Here is a 23801-nt window from a genome sequence, read left to right on the forward strand (position 1 = left end):
GGAAAAGAGAAAAAAAGGTGTGAATCGTGGTCAGGACGGTCCAGGGTGCCTGCTGGGCATCCTGGTGGTTCAACACCACGCCTGAAGCAGGACAGTGATTATTTCACATGAGGCAGATATGTTGCTGTGGTCAGGAGGACCAGAGTGAGGGGCAAATGCAGCGCTTATCTGGGCAAACAGAGGAATATCAGGCTGTATGGATCAAGCATCACAGCATTACCATTTAGTGACCGTTCCGGGCCTGACAACATCATTATCCTCCAGGTATCTGTCCTGTTAAGGAAGGAAATTGCAAAAGACAAGAGAAATTCCTTCTAAATACAAATAAATTACAGGTGTTGTGTACAACGCAATTATAGCTGTCACATTGGAAAAAAGTAATTTTTCACCTGTTAAGCAGAGACTTGTGTCAGCAGGGCATGAAAAGACATTGATCTGGGAAGCTTTTTTTTTTCAAAAGCTCTCAGTGGTTTTAATGAAATGTAAGACATCTCAAAGAATGTACCTTTTCCAGTTTCATTCTTGCAACCTTATGTGAGGCCATCAGGTGGCAACAAAGCACCGTGGAAAAGCAGAAGTGACTCGAGTCTCAGTACCTGTGTCCTGTCGAGGCAATGAGCTCCCTGGGTCCTGGCCAGCACCTCATTTTCGTGTTGCAGCCCACTTGCCCGGTTTATTCCTGTCTCATTAGCTTCTGTCTGGACAATACTGGAGTGCAGTGCTTTGGTGTTGAATTGTAAGATTGATTTTTTTGAATACTGAGCAAATTACAAGGTGAGAAAATCTGTGCAGGTCTGGGCATTGAAGAATCACTGTTCATTACCAGTTTGTTGATAATTGGGAAATGCCTGGTTACAAGCACCCATGGGATGCTGGGCCCAGAGATTATTTGGAAGCAAAGAGGAAAAGGGCATCTTCATGGGCTGATATTCCAAGTGCCCAGCCCATCTCATCCTCCCTAAACCAAGCTGGAGCAGCAGTGGGAGGCAACCAGTGAGTGATTCTGGCAGCAGCCAGTGAACTGCCATGAGTTTGGGGAGGACAGACAGCACAGAACTTCAGCTCCTGCCAGGCTATGGGGCTCTTTGTCAAACACCCCTTTACACAGCTTTGCCCAGTACTTGAATTTTCAAGAGCAGCTCCACATCACAGAGGCCTTGGTAGTGAGGCTGGTTGAGGCAGCTCCTGTGCCTCACACTTACCCTTCTTTTATACCCCATTGATTCAGATGAGTTCAGTGTCTTCATTTCTAGACACCCCTCAGGGGTGTCCCCAAGCAGGAAATCGTTCTCTTGCTTGTCCATTCCGTAGGTCCAAGAAGCCTCAGCAACTCCTCCTATCTCTTCCCCCTGACGCTGCTGCACTATCAGAATCACAGAATCAGAATATTCTGAGCTGGAAGGGAACCAAAAGGACCAACAAGTCCAACTCTTAGGTGAATGGCCCATTTGGGGATCAAACCCACAATCCTGGAATTATTAGCACCATCCTCTAACCAGCTATGGCAGTACCAGCAATTGTTCAGGGGTATATATAGAAAAGAAGGGAAATAAAAAGCCATTGAATATGAAGGGCTCTAAAAAAATATTTTAATGCATACTTTCCAGCTGCACATTAAGCATAGAGCATATGTTTCTTTCTCACTTGCAATAACAGATTTTATGTCCTTCTTCATTGCCAATAAAGCAGTTAAACTGTTGTAGAAAACTGCACAGACAACATTAAACAAAAGAAACACCCAAGAAAAAGTCCTTACAATGGGGACATGGGAGGGAATTGTGCAAGTACCAGTGCCACCTTAGCAGACTGTTCTCAGTTTACATCAGGATATTCCAGTTTATGGCAGTTTGAAGCCAAATTTGGGAAGGTGATTGAAAATCCATGTTAGCTCTCTTATTTTGAAGTATGTGCTGCATTTTGCTAAGCCTGAAAATCAAGGCAGAGAACAAGAGCAACCAACTCCACTGCCCGCCATGTACACAGGAGCAGGGTGACACTGGCGTAGGCAGCTGCCATCAGGGACTCCTTAATCCATTTCTCTGCCATCCAAGAGATAATTTTGGCAGGGCAGCCACTGCCTTTGATTTTGCTCCCACCACCACGACACCACCTTGCAAAGAAGGCCCAGAGCAGTCCCCACAGCGAAGGATCTGTGCGGGTGAGCTTTGCTCTGCTCCTTTCCCTTCATGAGGTACTAAGTGGCTCCATTTCTTTCAAAATAAACTTTTCTACTTTTCTCAAAAAAATGTTGCATGGAAATAAAGCACAAACCTCAATTGCCTTTTGAGTGAGTTTGGTTTTGTTCCACGTCACGTGTGGGATGTGACTCCAAAACCCCAATTTTTTCATGAAGACTTTGTAAAAACAGAAGAAATAGTAATTAGACCAGTTTTCAAAGAAAAAGTTATGAAAACCAGCATAAAAACTGTTGACCAGCATAAAAACCTTACCTGAACATTTGAGCAGAGTTGCATACTGCTGCATTGACAAGAAAGCAAAGAATTCAATTATCTGTTCCATGACACTAACAGGCTGGAATATAGGTTAATTTTTCCTCTGGAGTCTATTTCATTAGAAGTACATTCCTTTTTGCAATTTTTATACAGTCCAGCATTTCCCTCTCCAATCAAACTGGGATCTTTAGCTTGATAAATTGCCCTTTTAAGTGTTTCCTGCATCATTACTTCATGTTTTGTCTCTTTTCTTACAAAATCTAGAAGTAACCAAACGCTCTACTTTGACTGCAAATCAGTTGAGTTGAGTTTCTTGTGAAGGTGGCACTCTGTCCTGCAAATGAACTGCTGCAAAAATAATAAACATCCAAAGCAGAGACAGATAATTATTGTTTAAAGAATTTGCCTACTGATGATTCTGTTGCTATTACAGTACAAAACTTCAGAAACAGAAAATTACTCAGTTCATGCCTCTTGTGGTGTTTCTCAATAAATGGAACTATTAAAAAAAAATCGAAATTACTAAATCAAGATATAAAAGCAATTAAAAGATGGCAAGGTTAAGTGAAATTGCCCAAGTAAATACTGCACATGGAGCCCTAATTTGGTTTCCTGCAGCGCACGGGCTATAATTTAGCTGTTATTACAGAAATGGCCCCATCTAAGGATTTTAATGTCCATGATTTGCCTGGGATCAACTCAGACCTTCGCTGAGAGCCAAGGACATGCTGTCCCAGTGCAGACAGTGGTCCTACCACAGACATCCTGCTCACCCCACAGCCCCAGTCCCCAGCGAGGGGCGGCAGCAGCTTCCACTTGATTTCCACATCTTCAGTGCTGGAATAAAGCAGAGACAGGAGGACACTGCCAGCCTGAGCTCTGCTGATGTGCCTGCATTTAATGGTGTAAGGGCTGACTTGAGGAGGGTCTGGGTACAGATCAATATCTGATTTTTTTAAAAAATTTTTTATTATCCTTTTTTTGATCAGACATCTGAGTCAAGAGCGTGAGGCCTATTTAAGGACTGAGCAGAGGTTTAAGTCAATACATTCCACCTGCCAAACAATTCACATTTGGCAGAACAGTTTTAACTGAGTGCTCTAAATCTGTATCAAATCCTGCAGTCTCTGTTAAGGGTGTTCTATTAACACACACAAATAGCAGGGGCCCATGAAACCTGAATGATTTGGGCACTACCAGCAGAGCACATGGTGGAGGAAAGGAAGGTCTCTTCAAAAATGCACACAACCTTAGAGGTCAAGTGGAGAGGTAGAGTGTTCCTTACCTGAGACCTTGCAGGATACTGAGAATAGAAATGACTTTTCTCCATCCAAAACCCAGTCAGGGAAGGGGTTGGAAGGAGAAAATATTCATGACCAGCTGTGAAGATGGAAATAAAACCCCAGCTCCCAAGCTGAGCAGTCAGTATGATACTGCTGAACATTTTCCTCCTGTAGCTTCATTCCCATTTGAGTTCCCCAAAGATTCATAACATCTTTCCTTTGAAGAATTGCTCCTTCATTTGCCCCTTTGCTGAGGCCACAGAGTTCACACAGACCTATGAGAGTGGTCTTTGATACCAGCCAGCTGCAGCTCTGTACTTTTTATCATATTGTGGTCTCCAAACCAGCCTTCCACTGCACCATCCCTCTCTGCTCTCTGCTGTGCTTTCATTCTGCTGAGTGTCCTGCTTGTCCTCCAGGTTGCTCATATATCTCCTCCCTCCTGCTGCTCTCCAGACAGGCTGATGGCTAACATTTTCCCTCTTTCTGCCAAGTCTTGGCCTTGACTCCCTCTTCTGCCATCTGCTACAACTTCATTGTGAAATTTGACATCGTTCCCAACACTCTGCTGGGTTTGGTGCTGCCTCAAAAGTCCCACAGTTTGGAGGATGTCTCTCCCCATGACACTGTGTGTCATTTTGGGATAGTCTTACCCAGGCTTTCTCAGGCAGTTTGGCATTTTCCTAGTCACTTTTGCATACTCATTCACTTTTCTGCCAATGCACTGTGAAATGCTGTCCCCAGCCAGGCAGAAGCTTTCCGTGCACCAGCCTGTCATCCGCCTGTTGACCTTTTCTCTTTCCCTTGGAACAGTTATGCAATTACCTGGCTTTGCTCTGGAGAGACATCTTTGCCACTATGTTTTGCTTTTAGTATCGATCTCTTGATGTCTAGTTTGGTTGCTTTGTCTTCTGCTCTACTCCTGGGGGAGAGATTTCTGCCCAAATTGAGGTTTGGTACTGAAATGTTTCAAACCTGCTGGCTGCATGTATAAATTTGTTGTGTTCTATAACTTCTCTCTCACTGTAGACCAAATGCAATGTCCTGTTACGTTCAGCTTCCAGAGCCAACCTGACCATCCTGTCTTCCTGTGGCAACCAAACCTTGCCCTCACCTTCAGCATCACTACCCTGATGAGATCATGGGCACATCCCAAGGGCTCTTGATCCCCTGGCTTGGAGTGCACCCCCAGTGACACAATGTGCACTCATTTTCTGCAGGTCTGCATGGCCCCATCAAAAAGCCACCCCTGCACATAAGCAGCCTCTCCTACTCTGCTCTGGTAAAGTTTATTTTCGCAAGTGCATTTTGCACAGGGTCCAATTTCTGCAGAGAATATACAGAAACATGAACCTCCAGGTACAGAGCTTGCTCATAAATATCTCCCTGATCACTCCTTTGTGAACTAAAATCCCACTGCAAATCATAATCTACCACTTAAAATGCCTGGACATATGGATGAATCCTAATTATGGGGAAAAAATACATGGACATACAAATAAGCAACATTATTCTTCATATAAATGACACCACATGCACACAGTTTACTCCTTTGCCAGGCAGAAACTGAAAACTACCGACATTTAAATGTTCTAACTCCTGTCCCTAAAAATATATTGATAAGAGAAGGGAAAAAAAAGTCTTAAAAAACACAACAAGGAAGTAATATAAATTAATTCATCTGTAGTTAGTGGATCAGGCACCTCCAAAAGCACAGTGGGATATGACAATATATAACTTTATATGAATATGGAAATCAGATGCCTGGGTTATAAAAGAGCGTGTTTGGGTAATGAACCCTTTGACGTTTCTCAGCACTGCTCTGTTTGTTGTGGCCGCTTTTGCTCTGGGGCTGCTTTTATGCCAGGCCAGGGTGTCCAGGAATATGGAAAGACTCACAAGCTGCCATTAAGGCTTTGATGTGCAAGAATGCTTCTTTAATTGCAGCAATAAAGAATGAACTTCTTTCTTGACTTCTTCTTAAGTGTGCTTCTTGACTTCTTCTTAAGTGTGCCTGTAGCTTCTTGTAACAACTTAGACATATCAAAGTTAGCCTTAACAAAGAGTACTAAATCGTAATTAAACTTTCATCTTAATCCAATCCAACTGTCAATTGTGAGGAAATAATTCTTGTGACTCTAAGACAGAAAAATTTTTAATTCAGGATCAAAAGTAGGATAGCATTACACCTAATTCACTCCCACCATAGGTGGACACATGTAAATAGCTTGTTGGGAATTGCCTTGGGAATATCTTGCTTGCTCAGCCCTGACCTTTTGGACTGCCTCTTCAGGCAATTTAGCCAGTCAGCTCTCCCAGACACGAATCAAGACATGACTCAGACCTGTCACTTCTTTTCATCTCCCTTCCTCTCCACCAGCTGCTGGAAGAATTAAATGCAGATAGCAGATAAGTACAAATCTGCTGGCATCCCAGTCGCACCCAGTTTTTACACAAAGAGCAGTGCTGGATGATTGGTCTGATGCTGTTTGGGACAGCCAGGGGCTGCAGGGACCCTGCTCGTTGCAGGAGGGTGCCTGTAGTCTCTGAGTGGCACAGCCCCTCTGTCCCAGCCAGGATGAGCAATGCTGACAACTGATCACAACATCCAGAGCAGCTCCTCTGGAGAGGGCACTCAGGGATGTCTTGTCTACTGCCCAGTGACACTGGACCAAGGAAATTTTCATGGGTGAAGCAACAGTTTATTTTACCACTTTCATTTCTGTCAAGATTACTAAAGGTCTTTTCTACAGTACTGTCAGAAACCATTTTTTGCCTGGTTAGTTTAGGAACAGGGAGAATTTCCTGAGCAGTCTTCTTGTCCTTGCCTAAATGCCCACAAGCAAAGTAGATGAAAGACACACTCCAAGTCACAAGTTAAACTGAAGACCAAGATTTCCTGTGGCATCAATATTCAGGCCACCTTCACATGGACCCCAGGGGTCTGCCCCTTTTCTGAGGGCTTAATTTCTGTAAGAAAATCAGGGCTGTCCCTTGGCAGCATCTCTTAGATGAACAGGACTGTAAGGCCCAGCCTGTGTGCTCAGAGTGCCAAACATCACTGCTGAGCACAAACTGCTTTGGGTCAGAGCTCTGAGAAAAAGATAAAAACTGGGGTGAAAACGGCAAAAGGGAGCCTGAGTCTGGAGTGGAGAGAACACAAACTACTCCCAGGTGAGTAACACAATCTGGGGGAAATATGGAGAGTATTTCCATCCCAGCCCTCTTCTCCAAATAGAAAAATAAAAGCTGTTAAGTGAACTGAGGTAAGGAGAAACTTCCCATTTTGCTGGACAGAGCAGAGACAGGGGAGGTACACTGGGGGCACACAAATAATTCATGTTTACCATGGCAAGAGAACAAGAGAAAGATGAGCTATGCAGAGCTCCATGTCAAGGGAGGAAAATTCCAACCAGAAAAGGACATTTTGAGCCATTTGCAGAACAAATGAATTGAGCAAGTGAATTCTGTGGCTCTGTGGTGCTGAGGAAAAGCAAAGAGAAGCTGCCAGGAGGGGTCTAGTCCAAAGTGGCAGGAGGAGCTGGGAAGTCCAGTCCAGTGACAGCTGAAAAGGACAAAATAAACACATGAGGAAGCCTGGGAGGACAGAACTGTAAGAAATGAGAATTTAAATAAAAGCTACAGGGGTTTAAACTGTTGATTTAAATCTAGCATATAACCCCACGTGTTTGACGCTGCTGGTTCCAAATAAACACCCAGACTGAGCTGACCATGTCCCCATCAGCACCAGAGGATAAAAAAGTAGGACTTCCTATCATTTTAGTGAATGGTGCCTCTGTTTTCCACTAGTGAAAAACAGAGCCTGATTGAAAGATTCCTTTTGCAAAAGCTATCATTACTTTAAATCCTCCGGGTCAAATTCTTTTTGTACACAAGTAAATACCGAGTAATAACTATTTGCACTGATCCTCTAAGAAATACTAAAGGGAAAGGGGTTTCCTATAACCTGTGAAGGTAGTTTTTCTCACAACATCAGAGAAAAGTTATTGTTGCAAAAATGTTTTTAAAGATTCTTGTAGCTACAACCTGAAAACCACTCTTCTATAGCATTCAAACCCTTCTACGTTATCATTAAAGATAATACCACATAAATACTATTAAATCCAGGCATCTGAACTGACTTCTGCAACATATGTATGATCTTTCCATTTTTATACACAACAAATCTGATAAACAGAGATTATATAAAGAGAAGTCATTGGAGTATTACAGCATGAGTATAGCACAGAGCAGTTTCCTTCTTTTCAAGTAATCCCAACTTATGCAGCCAGAGGAGTCTAACAATGAAAAAAAACCTGGTTTCTTTTAGGGAAAAAGAATATTATTTATATTTAAAAATTCTCTGACTGAGCATACTTTACTTTGTGCTCAGTATTCTAAAATGCTTAAGATTCTAAAAGCTCTCTAGCACAAAAGAAATCAAACTCCTGCTTTACTTTGCCTTTTTTCTTTTTAATTTACTGCCAGCATGTCTGTTCTCAACAGCTCTGCCAGCCTGGAAAACAAGAATGAAGAAGATAAGGAGGAACAGAAATAGAAATATCTATTAGGATTAGGAGTAAAAACAAAATGTAAGAAGTATTTAGGACAAAATTATCCCAGATAACAAAAGTCTTGGATGCCCACCCCTCAGGGAGATAGGCACACAGAGAAACAGAGTGTGCAGGCATTAGTGCTGCAGGCCAGAAAACACAATCCACAGGGCAATAGGTAGAGAAAATTTGTAAGAAAAGAGCTGTAAAGACCTGTATTCACACTTGGAGAAGTGTGATGATTCAGATGCTGGCAGCCACTTGAAAGACAGTCCTGAAGAACAACATCAGCTTTCTTGTGAAGGCTTTTTGTCAAAGTTTCAAGTGCTTTGTTTATTCCTCTTAGCAAGTGGATAACCCTGAGAAACACAGCAGTGCCACAAACACATTACTGAGTAAATGTCCTGCAACATAAAAATAATTGGAGTAATAATCCTGTGGTCCCCTGAATAGCTATCACCTCTATTTCTTGCAGGCAATTAAAACCAAGGAAGGCATGCTGATTATCTGCCTGCAAGATGTAATGCTGAAAGGGCTGGAACAGGGAGAAGTGCTGTGCAATTCCAACAGGACAAGGAGAGGCACAGGGGGAAAACCTGGCACTGAGGAGGTGGCACTCAGCAGGCACAGGCAGGGGTAGGCAAGGTGAAGGCTCTTGGGTAGGGAAGGGTCTGCAGTGCAAAGTTGTTTCACCAAATTTGCAGAGCTGCCATCACAATTGTTCTCACAGAGCCCTGTGAGTTTTCTCACAAAAGTTTTTTGTTAACTTTCTGGTTTATTTATAACAAAAAATTACCAAAGCCAAGTGAGTGTAGAAATAGTGGGAAATCTCACTAAAGCTGGGCTCAGACATTCAGGACAGGCACCAAAAGAGCCATAGCAAGTCCTGGGGGGGGGGGGGCATCAGGAAGGCAGGAACAGGTCCTGGAAGCCTTAAGGAGAAACTTCACCTCATTCTTCCTGGACTTCTTCAAGGAGCTGGAGAAACTACCCCCACATGTCACGTCTGCAGGCAGCAAAGCACAGCACGAGCGTTGCCTGTGGGCTCCATGAGCACTGCCAGTATGAGCCTGCTTGGCTACACGGATATTCCCAGGGCTTGCTGGAAACCCACTGCTGGACTGCTCTGAGAGGCCACCAGCATCCCCACGGCCTTTGCAGGATGTCTAAACTAGGCTGGAAGGAAACAAGACTCAGAAGGCACAGAGAGCTTCTTCACCACAGAAAATTGCCTTCATCTACCAAGGAACAGAACGATTGTGTGACAAAGTGTGGCCAACCTCAGTGCTGGACACAGGGGCTCATGGGTTCTACCTCCACCACCATCAGGTGCCCTGCTCCTCATGGCGCTCAGTGCTCACCAGAGAGCTGTGAGCAACGTGCAAAGGGGTCGGAAACTCTGTGAGCCAGCTGAACATCGTGAGGGCAATACAATTCTCTTTGGAAATGGGGTATTAAGTGCTCTCTGCTCTCAGCATTGCCATCTGGTGAGTAAAGCCCAGGGTTTGCTCTAATCATTTCTGTCTACAAACAAGAAAATTTCCTCCAGACCCACTTCAACCAAAACATCTGCAAGCACTGTGTCCGGGAATAAAAGCCTGGGAAAGGGGCTCCACTTGGTGTTATGAAAGACGTGGGTTTCACACATCACACACTTTCAAACCCAAATTCCTCTGGGGCTGCCAGAGCAAGCCTCTGAAGAAAGAGATTTACACCATCATGCCAAAACCAGAATCAGCCCCTGGATTTACTACTCTCTAGCTCAGAGCAGAAATGCTAAAGTACCACTCCATCCCTCCTCCTCCTGGACGAATCTCTACCCTGTGGTACATGAAAAATGCCTTTCACAGCTCCACATAATAAAAATAATAATAATTCTTTTCGGGACTGAGCCGTGACGCCTCCCCCCAGCCCGGCGTGCTGCAGTGGGCTCCGAGCGGTGCCGGGGACGGTGGCAGCGGGTGGCAGCTGTCCCTGCCTCCTCCTGCCGCACGCTGAGCCGCTCCTGCCCATCCTACGGGAGCAGGGGACAGCGAGCCTGGCAGCCTGCAGGTGTCTCCCAGCGGAGGAGGCTGCGGAGCCCCTCGGGAGGATGATGTGTGGTAGCCGAGCAGATGTTCACTCGCCTCTGGTGCTCCTCGGGAGGCAGAGCCGCTCCGGTCCCCTCAGCGCGCTGAAGCTCCGCGGCTGCGAGAGATCGGCCCCGCTGCCGCGCCGGCAGCTGCTCCTTTAACGTACAAAGGCAGGGTTTCAAGTGAAGGGGAAGAATGGGAGTCTGGCTGCAGAGCTTCCTTCACCGCTTCAGCAGCAGATTGGAAGAAGCTGAGAGTTTTGATGCCTGGACAACTGGATTCTGAATCGTGAGAAGCTTTGAAACCTCCCCCCCTCCCAAATAAAACAAACCCCTTTGACTTCTTCTCTCAGCAGGAGGGGGAGGGAGGGCGGATTTACCATGAAGACAAATCGAAGATGCAGAGCCCTGCTAGCAGTGAGTCTGAATCTGATGGCTCTCCTCTTCTCTACAACAGCTTTTATCACGACCCACTGGTGTGAGGGCACACAGAGGGTCCCCAAGCCGAGCTGTGGGAAAGAGAAGAAGACAAACTGCCTCAATTACGGCGGGAATGAGACTGCAAATGAGACGAACCAGAATGTGGTTCATTACAGCTGGGAGACGGGAGATGACCGCTTCCTTTTCAGGTATTTCCACACTGGGATCTGGTACTCCTGTGAGGAAAATATCAATGCTGCTGGTAAGTATAAAACAACTTCCTTCCAGCCTGTGTCGCTTTGTGTTTGCCTCAGTGTGATAAGCAACGGGCAAGCCGTTCTGGGCTGTATCTTAGAGCAGATTCGCCCTGCGGAAAGAGGCAGGATTTTAACAGTTCTTTGTTGAAAAGGAACCTGTTTTCTGCGAGAGCAGGGATTTGCTTGTTTACCTGCTGGCTGCTGCAGGGTCTGAGCTCTCCAGCCAGCTGAGCCCCTGAGCAGCAGCGTGTGCCACCCTCCCGGGCACTGCAGCCACAGACTGGGCAGCGCTTCCCCGCCAGCTGCTCCTTGGAGCGCTCGGAAGGCAGCGGCCGTAGTTGTTAAGGAGGTTCTGACATCTGACGGCAATTGTCCCCAGGACAATGGTCTGAATGGCAGGGGGAGCACAAAGGTCACGGTTTTTACCAGCTGTAGCCCAGCCTGCCTCTTTTCGGCTAACCCTGGAGTAAATGACCACCCGCGAGCCCTTCCTGGAGTGTATGTTTATCGAATAGAGAAATGCAGTTAAAGGGCACAACTGGGCACAAGAAAGCTCTCTTCTGTTCCCTGCTCAGCCATTTACTTGCTGGGAACCACTCAAAAAGACATCTCTCCAGTTTATCGGGGCATTCATTTCCTCTGCTGTAGCCTGGCACTTCGCAAGAAATAACACACTGGAGGGTGGATGGCAGGCAGCTGCCTTGGGACCAGTTTAAGTCTCAGCAGATGAAAACTGACAGTCCCTACTCCCAGAGCTGTCTGCTAGAGCTAACATCCACACTCTGCTTTTGAAAGAGCCCTTTTCTAGATTATGTGACGGAAAAATAAAGTTTAAAATGTGACACAATATGAGATGATGGATTGTGGATACTTGTTCCTCTCTGGGCTGCTCCCATCCCATCCTGCCACTGCCCAAGGAGCAGACTGGGGACTTGGTCCTTCACTGCTGGGAGAGAGGAACAGTTAACCATGGATGTGCTGTGTCTCTGAGAACACAGCCCCTCTGGTAATGGGAAGTTTGTGGGATCATGGTAGAATTCTCTCTGAGAATGTACTGTTAATTGGGGCAAACCTGGGAACCTCTCAGCCTGTTTCATCCCAAGGGCTTGTGCATTCTCCCTGGTGTTTTTGAGGAGAGTACTTGCAGAATTAGTTGCTCATTAAAACTCAATTTAATGTTAAAAAAAGGAAAGTTCATGAACTCCAACCTTGGGACTGCAACAGCTCCAGGCTGAAATGAGATCACCAAAGCAACACTCTTGACGTTAGAAAGAAAAACACAGAAAAGAAGATTATTTGTCTTACTGATGTGGGAATCAACTTAGGCCACAGCAGCCTGAGTGAGCAGCCTAAGACTCTCTGAGCATCTTAGCTGGGGTTGGCACAATCAAGGATGCCCATATTTCTGGCAGATATTGAAATCTTTCCAAGTCAAGATTTATGTGTGAGATAAGTTGTAACTGTGTGACTCTAGCCCACTCAGAAAAGTGAGTTATCTGTGGGAGAAGAGAAACACAGTGATCTATTCTGTACCGGGTAAACAAAGCTGTGCTGTAGTGGGTGATTTCAGGAGAGAGTTGGAAGCGAGCTTTAAAAAGTTCTGGTGAAAGCAAGAGAGAAGGGAGTTGCTTCTCCCTCCCCACACCCCCACAGCAGCTCTATGAGTGTTTCCTCATTTGAAACACTAACCTGGGGGAAAGTATTCTTCAGTTAGCAGACTAGGAGTGACCAACCTTTGGAAATAACCCAGGCAGGTACAGGGATATTCTGGCTTAGACCGAGAGCTGCCTCTTTCAGATTTACCATGTCTTCTTCTGGTAAGGACAGGAACAATGTAATGGACACGGGTCTAAATTTGTCCCTAATAGTGCCAACATAAAATACTCGACAGCTCTTCACTCAGACTGATGGGTTTGTATTACCAGACTGTCAGAGTGTTGCCATGGCCTTTTGCAGCCCGACTGATGATCATTTCATCTGAGCCGCAGGGCAGCGAGGCACCAGCCAGCCCCAGCTCAACAGCACAGGGACTGTGCTCACACATACAGCCCCCACTCAGTATATCTGTGGGGAATCCATCCCAGAGGCTCATCCCACCATCCTCAGCACACCTACTGACCCCAGTTCTGCAGGCATCACAAGTCACACAGTCGTGTATGTATTAAATAGCATTGTATTAATTCTGTTAAAGAGTAGTGTATTAAATTAGTCAAAGTCCCCAGCTCAAATGCACTGTATGCTGCCAGCAGTATCTTTCTTACAGCTTTACCAGCAGCACACTGAAGTGACTGCAGCAGCCTTGCTCCAGGCAAAGTCCCTTCCACAGTCACTCACAGCCTCACACTTTGTCAGCAGAGCATATGGCCAGAGCCCATGGTCAGCACCATTCCCACAGCTCCCACCCCATCCCTGATTCCTCCCTGACTCATTGATGTCTGAATTTAGGCAACATGAGGAAAGACCTCATCAGAGTCTACAACTTCCTCATGAGGGGGAGAGGAGGGTCAGGCACTGATCTCTTCTGTCGTGACCAGTGACAGGGCCCAAGGGAATGGCCTGAAGTTGTATCGGGGAAGGTTTAGGTTGGATATTGGGAAAAGGTTCTTCCCCCAGAGGGTGTTTGGGCACTGGAACAGGCTGCCCAGGGAACTGGTCACAGCCCCAAGGCTGCCAGAGCTCCAGGAGTGTCTGCACAGCACCCTCAGGGACAGGGTGGGATTGTTGGGGTGTCTGTGCAGGGCCAGGAGCTGGACTTTGATGATCCTTGTGGCTCCTTTCCCACACAGGGTCTTCTGTGATTCTGTGCTGGATCCCACCAGGCACATGTGAATGCCAGTAACTCTCTCTGTTATTGTGGTACTGCCAAAACTCTCCAGAGCCTCCAAACTTTCACAACTATGAGCCCCATTTTTCCTCCAGCCACCAGGCTTTTGATTTCTCTCTCCTCCAGCCACACTGTCAAAACTTTCTGCTCCCTGCGCTGGTGCAGCTGCAACATAGCAGATCTTGTAGTGCCACCAGGACCAGCTCCCAGCAGGCTGATGCTGCAGGGAACAGGATGCCAGGGCTCCCACTTGGCTGGAGGGGGTGGGACTCACACCTTAAAATGACATTTAGGCAGCAAGGAAACAAATTTTTGAGTGTCTTCTCCTTTCCCCTGTTTATCTGCAATGTGCATTTAGATTCCAGAGGCTGAGGTGCAAGCAGCATGCCATCCACTTTGTGAAGAGCCCAGCAGAGCGTGCCTGCCTCTTGGTGCCAGTTTCTGGTTTCCACTGACAGCTCTAACAGAGATTGAATGCTGTGATTATTTCTGAAATAATTTGTGAATCTAGAGTTTATTTTTATCCAGCATGTCTAGGACAGCTCAAGAATTCAAAAAGCATTTAGTACCTGAGAAATGTAATTGTGAATCCCCTCTGGGAATAGAGGGACTGGAGCATTTATATTTCATTAGTGGGGGAGTCCTGTAATTATTTAGCACACTTTCTGACTCAAAAGTGTGCTGAATCCCAGTCTACCAGAAGGAGGACAAGGTTCTTCCTTTCAGAGTGGGTTCAGTGCTTTGGATCCCACACAGGGGGAGGTGTCTTCTGTAGGAGCAAGACACTCAACCTTGGAAGGGGATGAAGATAAAGCTCTGCAGACTGTGCTGGCCATGAGTCCTGTTCTGCCCTCACAGGCTGCACTTGGGGCCTCCTCCTGGGCTGTGAACTCCTTGACCATGGCCAGATGTCTCAGAGACAAGCTCACCAGCATTTAATTTCTTATACGTGACTTTGAGCACGTATCTTGGTGCACGCCTGCAGTCAGGGTCTGTGCTTGGGCACCACAGGGCACCTCACAAGGTACCACACAAGGGGTGCACTGATAGCAGCAGTGGTGAACCAGCTGGTGGATTCCATGGCTCAGGAACACACATGCCATGAAAAAATTAACCCATGAAGTAGGCAAGGTGGCATATCATATCCTAATAGGGGAGTTTGAGAGCTGGGAAGCAATAGCAAGTCAGTCAGTTTTGCTCAACAGTGTGTTTGCTTTGATGTTAATAGAAAAAAACCATGAACTCAGACCTTGCTTTAGTTGCCAGTGAACAAACAAGCTCAGTATTGACATCCACAGTCAGAGGGGAAGAGCAGTGCCCAGCTGCCTTTTAAGACTACTGTCCCAATAACCAAGGGTGCTCACCATGCTCCTTAGAAATCGGGACACCAGGAATGGGTATGCATGGCTTGTTTTGTGGGTTTGGATTGACTTTCTTGGAGGGCAAGGGGTCTGTAGCTCTTTGTGTGCTCTGTACCACCTATTCCTCAGCACTGCTGAAGGAGTAGAGTGGAATTTAGATGGGATGTAAGGATGTGCCAAAATGGGCCAGAAGAGCGGGCATTGAATGCACCTTGAGGAGGAGCCAGAGAAGGAGAGGGGTTTATCCTGCAGAAATGAGTAAATCTGTGACATATAAAGACCAGAACTTGCCCCAGCCTTTCACAGCTCCAGAGTGGTTCTGCAACACCTTTGTCCCCCGCCCCCTGTGATAATCACACATCCCAGTGATTCACCACAGGTGGCTGGCCAGAGAGGGACTGGGGGAAAGCACCTTGTGAGTATATAATTAAAAGCGAGAGGACTTGGGAATTCTTGCTGGATTATGAGAAATACAATATAATTGGCATGACTGAAACCTGGCAGGTTTATTCGCATGACTGGAATGTAAAAATTGCTAGTTATAAATTGTTAGGAAGGAAAGAGTGGTAAAAGGGATGGAGGAGGTAGAGCTCTGTATTAAAGATAAAATTTCCAGTGTTGGAGGAACTGAACCCAGGAAGCCACGATAATCTCCATCTGAGGATGTTGAAATAATTGGTACGTGAAAATGCAGGTTTAGAAGCAAGAACCTGTAAATCACCTGTATTTAAACAAAAGTGAAAAAGCCTCTACAGGCCACTTGACCCAGGAATCTTAGGATAGTTTTCAGAGAAAGCACTCACTCCATGGCAACAAATAGGTTTTCTCAAAGGTATGGGTTTATTAAAGGTAAATTTTTTACCAAGATGAATCACTTCTCAGACAAGGGTAATGGATTAGATCCAGTCTCTCTGTGGATTTGCAAGAAAGCATTTGATGGAATGTCCCACTGAAAATTCTTTCCAGAAGAGCTGCAGTGGGAAGGATGGTAAGGACGTGGAGAAAGAGGCCGGCAGGCTCCACAGTGGGGGTCACTGAACAGCCTGAGCCTGAGCTCCAGGCTGAAGGAAGGCCCAGTGCACAGAGAGGTCATGTTGGTGGGGATCAAGTGACAATGACAGAGCTCAGACAACACACATCATTGACTGCTTCCATGATTCAGGAACAAAAAGGCATAACAGACAAAACTAAGTACTCCTTCCTGCAGAGCTCCCTGCCAGGGAATGTTGAGAAGGCCAAAACTGGGAGTTGCGTGGATCCAGAGAGGAAACCTCCATTCCTGTTACTGACAGGACAATTTTAGAGCAATTCCAGGCTGGGAAATCCTCAAACTGCTGCTGCAGTACTGGTGTGACAAGGGGAGTAGAGGAGCAGAATCACCCTATGCCCATTCCTTCATTCTTCCCTAAATATCTGTCACTGGAGACAACACAAAGAGAGTGGAGCAGGAAGACCTTTTGCATCAAATTGTGTTGCAGATTTACTTTATTTTATTGATTATCATGGGGGTAAACAGATTGTAAACTGACTAAAGAACAGTCTTACAAGGAGACTGTGGCAAGTAATACGAAAGGGAGAATTATCCCAATGGAGACCAGATATTTCTGGTTGTCCTCAAATTTGGTTTTGGGACAGATTCTGTTATTGCTGGGATTAGCAATCTAGGAAAAAAAGAACTAGGGATATAATTTGTGTCACCTAAAAAAAATGAAGGGAAGATGAATCTTACAGCCAGCCCATGGCCATAAGCAAATGTAGGTGTCTGTGCCCAAACTGATCAACACCATCATTACAGTGAAGAGTAGGGAGCACTCCTTGGGAGATTACACTGCTCCTTCTGCAGGATGAACTAAAACCTGGGATTACGTGTGTGCCTCAATGGCCAAAAGGGAATTTGTCTAAGATGTTGCAAGTCCCAGCACAGAAGTCTTAATTTGAAGAGAATAATCCTGCTTTGAATGTGCTTCTTATGTGTGCTGCCACACAAAATCTGGGAGTATTGGCATTACAGAGGAGAGATTTGTGTGCATAACTGGAGTTGTAAGAGCAGTGTTACATTTTACAGAAGGTTGAAAGCACCAGATGCCAAGGCCTAAAGCTCTGTGAGGTCACAGGTAGGCACCAATTGCAGGGAGAAGATAAGAACCAAGTTGGGGGCCAGTATTTGTCCGTGGGGTGGCTGAGAGCTGCCAAGTGCTGTGACATAAAGAAAAGGTTATTCTAGGGAAAAATCAGCACCACAGGCAACACAAGTGTGTTTTGTAAATGCCATTGTGCATAGGGATGCTAAGAAAAAGGAGAAGGTGAAATAGGTGCAGAGTGGGATTTCCGAGGCAGTTAAAGAAAAGAGAATCTCCTCCAAGAAAAGAAAGCTGGTGTTCTGTGCTATAACAGATTGAAGAGCTAGAAGGGATGTAGTGATACCTTACACATATAGGGATAAAGAAAATAATATGACCTAAGCAACTCACAGCTGAGGGGAAAAAAGTGACAATCCAAGGACAGGTTCCCAGATGGTGTGTCTGGACCTCACCTCCACAGAGGGCAGTGTGAGCAAAGGAAACCCATGGGCTGAAATGGAGGCTTCCAAAGTGCAGGAAGAACTGCAGGAGAGAAGAGGAAAGTTTCTGGCCCGAGGAACTTGGGGTGAGTCCTGCATAGCTGATTTGTTGGTGTTTTAAGGAGGTCTGGAGGAGCCCCCTTGCCTCCCTGGCTCACACGGTGCCTGCTCCGTGACGTTCCTGCTCCGGGGAGGCTGCTGGGCACCAGTGGGAGCCAAGAAAAGAAATAGCTGCTGCCTGGGTGCCCATCACGTTTTCTGGAGGTTTTAATGCCTTGCCTAAAGCAGCAGGAATTGGCTCCAGGTGGAGGCAGTGTGTGAGGAGGCTGCTCTGCCGCTGCTGACATTATTACAGCTTCTCAGGATCTAATTGGTATGGCTGCTCATGCACTGAACATTAAACTGATGATCTAATTTGGGATCAGATGGGAAATCTCCCTCAGGCTAGATAACAAGGAGAGTAACAAATTTTTGCCTTCCTTTACAGCATGGGAAGGATCCACTGCAGAAAAGCACTTGTGAACTCCTCCTAACAAATCCCTGGTATTTTGCTTTCAGGATGAGATAGGCCTGGCCATAGGAATTTACAGATTTATTCGTGTTCCTCACGAGGACTCCTGCTCCCTTCCTGTGGTACATGATAGCTGTGATTTCTGTGGTGGTGATTGCTTTATTGCAGACATTCAGGTTTTTATAGGATGTTGGGGATATTTTGTGTCTGCAGTGCTCTGGGAGTTTCGGATTTTAGGTCCTCCTGATCCTGCTGGGCAGACGAGCTGTGTGAACATCTATCATCCATAAAACATGGCCATAAAGTCCCTGCAGGCTGAGCCTCATAACGGAGCAAAGTAAGGGGCCAGGCAGCTAACTACTGCTTATTAGATATGTTACTCTTCCTCACGAGTGTTTGGATGTGTCTGTTCTCAGACATTTAACCCAGTAGACTTAAAGGAAACATCTGAGGAGTTCTGGTAGTTCCTTGTAAATGGGATAAACTTCAAAAGGCTGGAAGATTAACACATAGGTTCCAGATTTCAAAGAGAACTGAGATGCTTTACCCCAGTGTCAGCACAAAGTATGAACAGATGCATTCAGGGCTAAGGAAATACATAAGGGATGGAAGATCAATCATCATGGTATCCCCGTGGTTTTTAAATTACACCAGACTCAATCCTGATGTTAAAACTTTCCTTATGTGGAACTAGGGGAAGTGGCTGAGTGACAGATCTCAAAATTGGGACGTACAGGTTGTTGTGGTTTAACCCCAGCTGTTAATTAAGTACTGCTCAGCCCCTCGCTCCCTCCTGCCCATGTGGGGTGGGGAGGAGAGTCAGAAAAAGGTAACACCAGTGGGTTGAGATAAGAACAGCTTAATAACTGCAATAAAGTAAAATACAAAAACAAATAATAATAAAAGTAGAGGAAAGGGGAGAGAGAGCACTAAAACCCCCCCAAAACATGTTGCACAATGCAGCTGCTCACTGCTGCCCAGCCCAACCCAAAGCAACAACTGACTGCTCCTAGCAAGCTCTCCCCAGTTTACATACTGAGCTTAACATTCTCTGGTCTGCAGTATCCCACTGGACAGCTCGGGTCAGCTGTCCTGGCCATGCTCCCTCCTGGCATTTTGTGCACATCCTCAGTGGCAGAGCATGAGATGCTGCAAAGTCCTTGATTCAGATAAGCCCTGCTCAGCAACAACCCAACCACCACTGTGTTATCAACATTATTCTCATCCTAAGCCCAAAACGCAGCCCTACACCTGCTACTAGGAAGAAAATTGACTCTATCCCAGCTGAAACCAGGATAGCAGGGAATAGGGTGCTTCTAGCAGGACCCTCTGTTAGTCCCAAATCGGTGAAATTCCAGTGTTCTTGTTTCTAGACCAAAAGGCAATATAAATCTTTGCTGATCTAGCTTAGAAAGGAATACAGAAGCCAGTGAGTAATAAGAAGCAGATGTAATTACTGTGGAATGACATGGCTTGTAGAATAGTCACAGGTAAACAGAAGCCACTTTCATGTGTTCCTCCTTCTGTCTGGCTACGTTTGGTGGGGAGAAGGACTCAAACCATGCTTACAATGTGGAAAATCAGTTGAGAAGTAGAGACATTCCACCACGCTTAAAAAAACCCACATCATACAGCCTGATTTCACTGTGCATCACCCAGCCAGGCAAAAAACACTAATGAGAATTTGTTTCAGAGTTATTGTGTACATGCCTGGAAATAAGGTTCACAAGAGTAAATGCAAGCACAACTTTTTTTCACTTGATTTCAAAAACTGGATGTTCATTTCCAGTGTGCTGCAGTTCACTTCCTTTAAAAGTAATGAAGAAAAGGTTAAAGTTACCTGTTTCCATACCCCAAGCCAGGGATGCCTGCCTGGAAAAACAGGATATCTCAACTGAAAGAGCAAGCATGGCAGGGACAGGAGGACAGGAGAAGGCTAGACTTCATGCAGTGAGGGACATACAGCAGCTGCACCCTCTGGGAAGAGCATTGTTTTTTGTCTTTCCCAGTTTTCTGGATGTCTCAAGGATCCTGGATTGCCAATATCTAGTTTATTTTGGCATATTCACATTGGCTCAGGGTCAGCACAGTGTGGCAGATGGTCACCTCTGGGATGAGCAGGTGAAACCCTCCCCTTCGCGTTCTATGGCTTCAAATGCTTAAAGCAACTCAGAGCTCCTTGATTTAATGAAGTCAGCTCTGACACCAAAATCATTGAAAACCTCTCAGCACTTCTGTTTCCATGATTTTCACAATCACTTGGAAACCAGAACTATTTTCCAGCTCTCCAAATGATGGATGTGTGTACACATCCTTCAGGTCTTACCAAGATAATCAGCAGAGTCTTGTGACTTGGCTGCGTTTCAATTAGACATGATTTGAGAGCAGCCTGTGGAGACATTTGCTTTTAGATGCTGTGTAAGATTATTCACGTCAGGGAGAGTTGCAGCCTGGAAGAAGCAGTTGCCATGGCATAGTCCCAGGCAGCACCGACAGCATTCCCAGCTCTGCCCACACTCCCTGCCCTGCACAGCCCTTCCCTGCTCCAACCAACCAAGAGGGAACCCCACGGTGTGAATGGGACCTCTCTGACAAAATTAGACACGTTCCTTCAGGAATATGCAAACTGAGGAAAAGTGCACGCCTGAAATGAAAAAAGTGGGAAGCTTTAAATTTTTCCACTTTTGAAACGTAGGAAGTTTGAAGGGATTGGATTTGCTGAAGGAGAACAGCAGTACAGCATTCAGGTTTAAAAACAATCCCAAAGGCGATACAGACTGTGAGTTGTCACTGAGAAATTGGGCAAATTCTCAAGATATTTAGAAGTAGCAGAAATGTTGATGGGCAGCAGCAATGAATGGCAGCTGTCAGACGAAGAGAAAATAATTGTCTGCATAGTTCAAGGCATATTTTTGTGCAATTCTGTGTGAATTTGTTTATTTTCCAGAAGAAAATATAGCTCCAGCAAAATCAACAGGGTCAACTGGAAAATGTTGATTTTACGGATTAACACTCAAATTTCATTAGGAAAAAAAAGTCAATTAAGTGTTCTGAGACAGCTTTAATCACAATTTGAATATTTCAGTTGGTAATTAACCTGATACAACTCTGTTTGAGTGAGCCCATTAACCTGCATTTTCCCTCGTAGTACTTTTTTTCACTGAAGTTGTGTCGGAGTCCTCAGCCTCGTCTAGGCTGGGATCCCTTGAGGATTATGTCTTTTTTTAGACAAATACAATTATTTTACTCTCAGTAGATGATGTGGGATCTCATCAGAATCACATGACTCCAGATATAACTGGAGAGATAAAGATTTGTTAGGGCCTGGTGGGAAAAAAGGGGACCTTGTCTGTCGTAGGCTGGGAGCCAGGGTGTTACTAAAAGGGAATGTTGTTCAAAAGAAATGTAATCATTTAAATTTCCATCATAACTGCACTTTTGAACTCATAAAATTTTATGCAGAAAAAGTGGATACAGGCAGCGTTTTCTTTCTTCTTTTTTTTTTGGTGAGATGAAAAGCAGAGTTATAACAGAGTTCAGCCAGAACTACCAGGTTTCTTTTAAGTCAATTAACTAGAATATTTTCAGACCATGTCACTGCAAGACATACAAAATAGGATTTTTCAGGGTTGTTTTTATTTTGCTGCTCTCATTATTAATCAGGCATTTACCCCTGGCTCAGAGAGGAAAGAATTCGGGAATGCAGGACCAAAAAGTAGGATCCAGAACATCAACTTCTGCTCTTTGCTATGACAACAGCCATGTTAGAAACAGAATATTGTCTTGAAGTTGAAGTGCTTTTTGGTGTTTTTTCTGCCCTCTTCCTGATTTCCAGTCTAAACCAACAGGTTCCTGGCCTGTGTGAGGTCCTGAGGACAGAAACAAACAAACCACACCTTTTAGGTGGAAGAAGGAGTAGAATGTGGGTCTCACAAAGGCTTAAAGGCAGAGGGCACACAGGGCTTGGATGGACATCTGTGTGCTGGAGCTCAGACCAGTTTATGTGCACCCAGACCTGCCTTACAGCTGCCCTGTGCAGCTCTCTAATTCCATGGGCCCAGAGAAGAGCTCTAACGCTGTCCACGTCATTAATTGTTGTCTTCCCTGATGGGGGAGACGTTCAGATTTGTGCCAGGAGACAAAAGGAGGCAAATGGGACTTCATGGCTTCTCAGTCTCCTGATAGGTGTTTATTAATTCTAATCTAAGGAGTACAAGTCACTGGCATGGCTTAGACATAGCACAGAGCAGAGAAGGCAGCAAGAAGACAACTTATCAAGATCTCACAGCCTTTTTAAAGGTAAATTACCCAATGAAAACTTAAAACACAAGGTATTTTCACTTTTTCACCACTGTCCAACAAGCTCCTAAATCACGTAGACAGGAACTGCGGAATTCTGTATCCAATCATCCCAGACCACTATTGCTGCAAAATATGGAGTTAGTGAAGAAGGAGAAAGAAGCTTTTGACTACAACTTATCCTCCATTTTGAGGTTTTCTACTTCTATCTATTTACTATGCAAATAGACCTAAAAACTCTAAATTTTTCATCCTGTGATAATCTCACATAGTATTCTATCACCTAATTCACACCATTGTCGATTCAAATTCTTCCCAGAGGCTAGACAAATTTTCCCATGGACAAAGGTCAAAACCAGTACTGTCCAGGGGGGTAAAACCTTTCAAAACAGGCAGAGAAATATTCTCTGCATTCTAAGTTCCCACAGAGCTCCATGCTGGAAGCCACAGCCCGGCATGTGTGATGTACCCACAATATGTGCAGGGCAGGGCAGAGCAGGGAAGGCAGCCCAGGGCCCTGGAGGCAGCAAACCGTGTGACCTGATGGTTCTGTGGGACCTGTTTGTCTCCACGACAAGATGGGAGAAGTCTGTCTGAGAGGATGCTGAGCATGCCCACGAAGCTGAGCCTGGGGACTTTAAGGCCCAGGAAATTTCTTTTCTTTCATCCATTTGCTGCTGGGCCCTTCCCATCCAGGCTGGGCAAGTATTCAAACACTCACACACACACACTCCCACACACACACACATGCAAGCCTGGCACTGATGTCTCTGACCACACAGACCCTCGGAGAGAGTTGTGCCTTCAGCAGCAGCCACAGAAACATCACCCCCAGCACCAAACTTGCTCCTCTTCCTCCTCAGCCTGTCCAGGTCTGCAGATCCTGCTGAAACATGCCCACCCCTTCCCGCTGCAGATGCACGGGTACATCATTCTGGTGGTCCCTCAGATATTTCATGGGCTGTACGTCTATTACTCACACGACCTCAAGACTCCTCTCCACCCACCAGCTCAGTCTTTCCAGATGTGTCTCCTCCCACGCTCTGGCTGCTCCAGTTTGAAGTTCCCCAGCAAGTTACAAATACTCATAAACATGCACATATACAGAATTAGATTAATCAATCAGGATTAATTAGATTAATTAATCAGGATTAATTAGACGCAGATAAATTTTGGATTTATTAGCCACAGATAAATTTTGGTTTGGAT

At 45.5% G+C, this 23801-nt stretch overlaps 1 protein-coding gene across 1 annotated transcript in view; it reads left to right on the forward strand.

Moving 5' to 3' along the window:
• Positions 1-10741: 10741 nt before the first annotated feature.
• GSG1L (GSG1 like) overlaps positions 10742-23801 on the forward strand; it is a gene marked incomplete at both ends in the record, with an annotated part of 53553 nt that continues 40493 nt past the window's right edge. The window contains one exon of the mRNA XM_082292112.1: positions 10742-11042. Within this exon, the coding sequence (XP_082148238.1) occupies positions 10742-11042 (301 nt within the window). The remainder of the gene's footprint in view (positions 11043-23801) is intronic.

The sequence above is a fragment of the Coloeus monedula genome (assembly GCF_965178545.1).
Source record: "Coloeus monedula genome assembly, chromosome: 16".
In the NCBI taxonomy this organism is placed as follows: domain Eukaryota; kingdom Metazoa; phylum Chordata; class Aves; order Passeriformes; family Corvidae; genus Coloeus; species Coloeus monedula.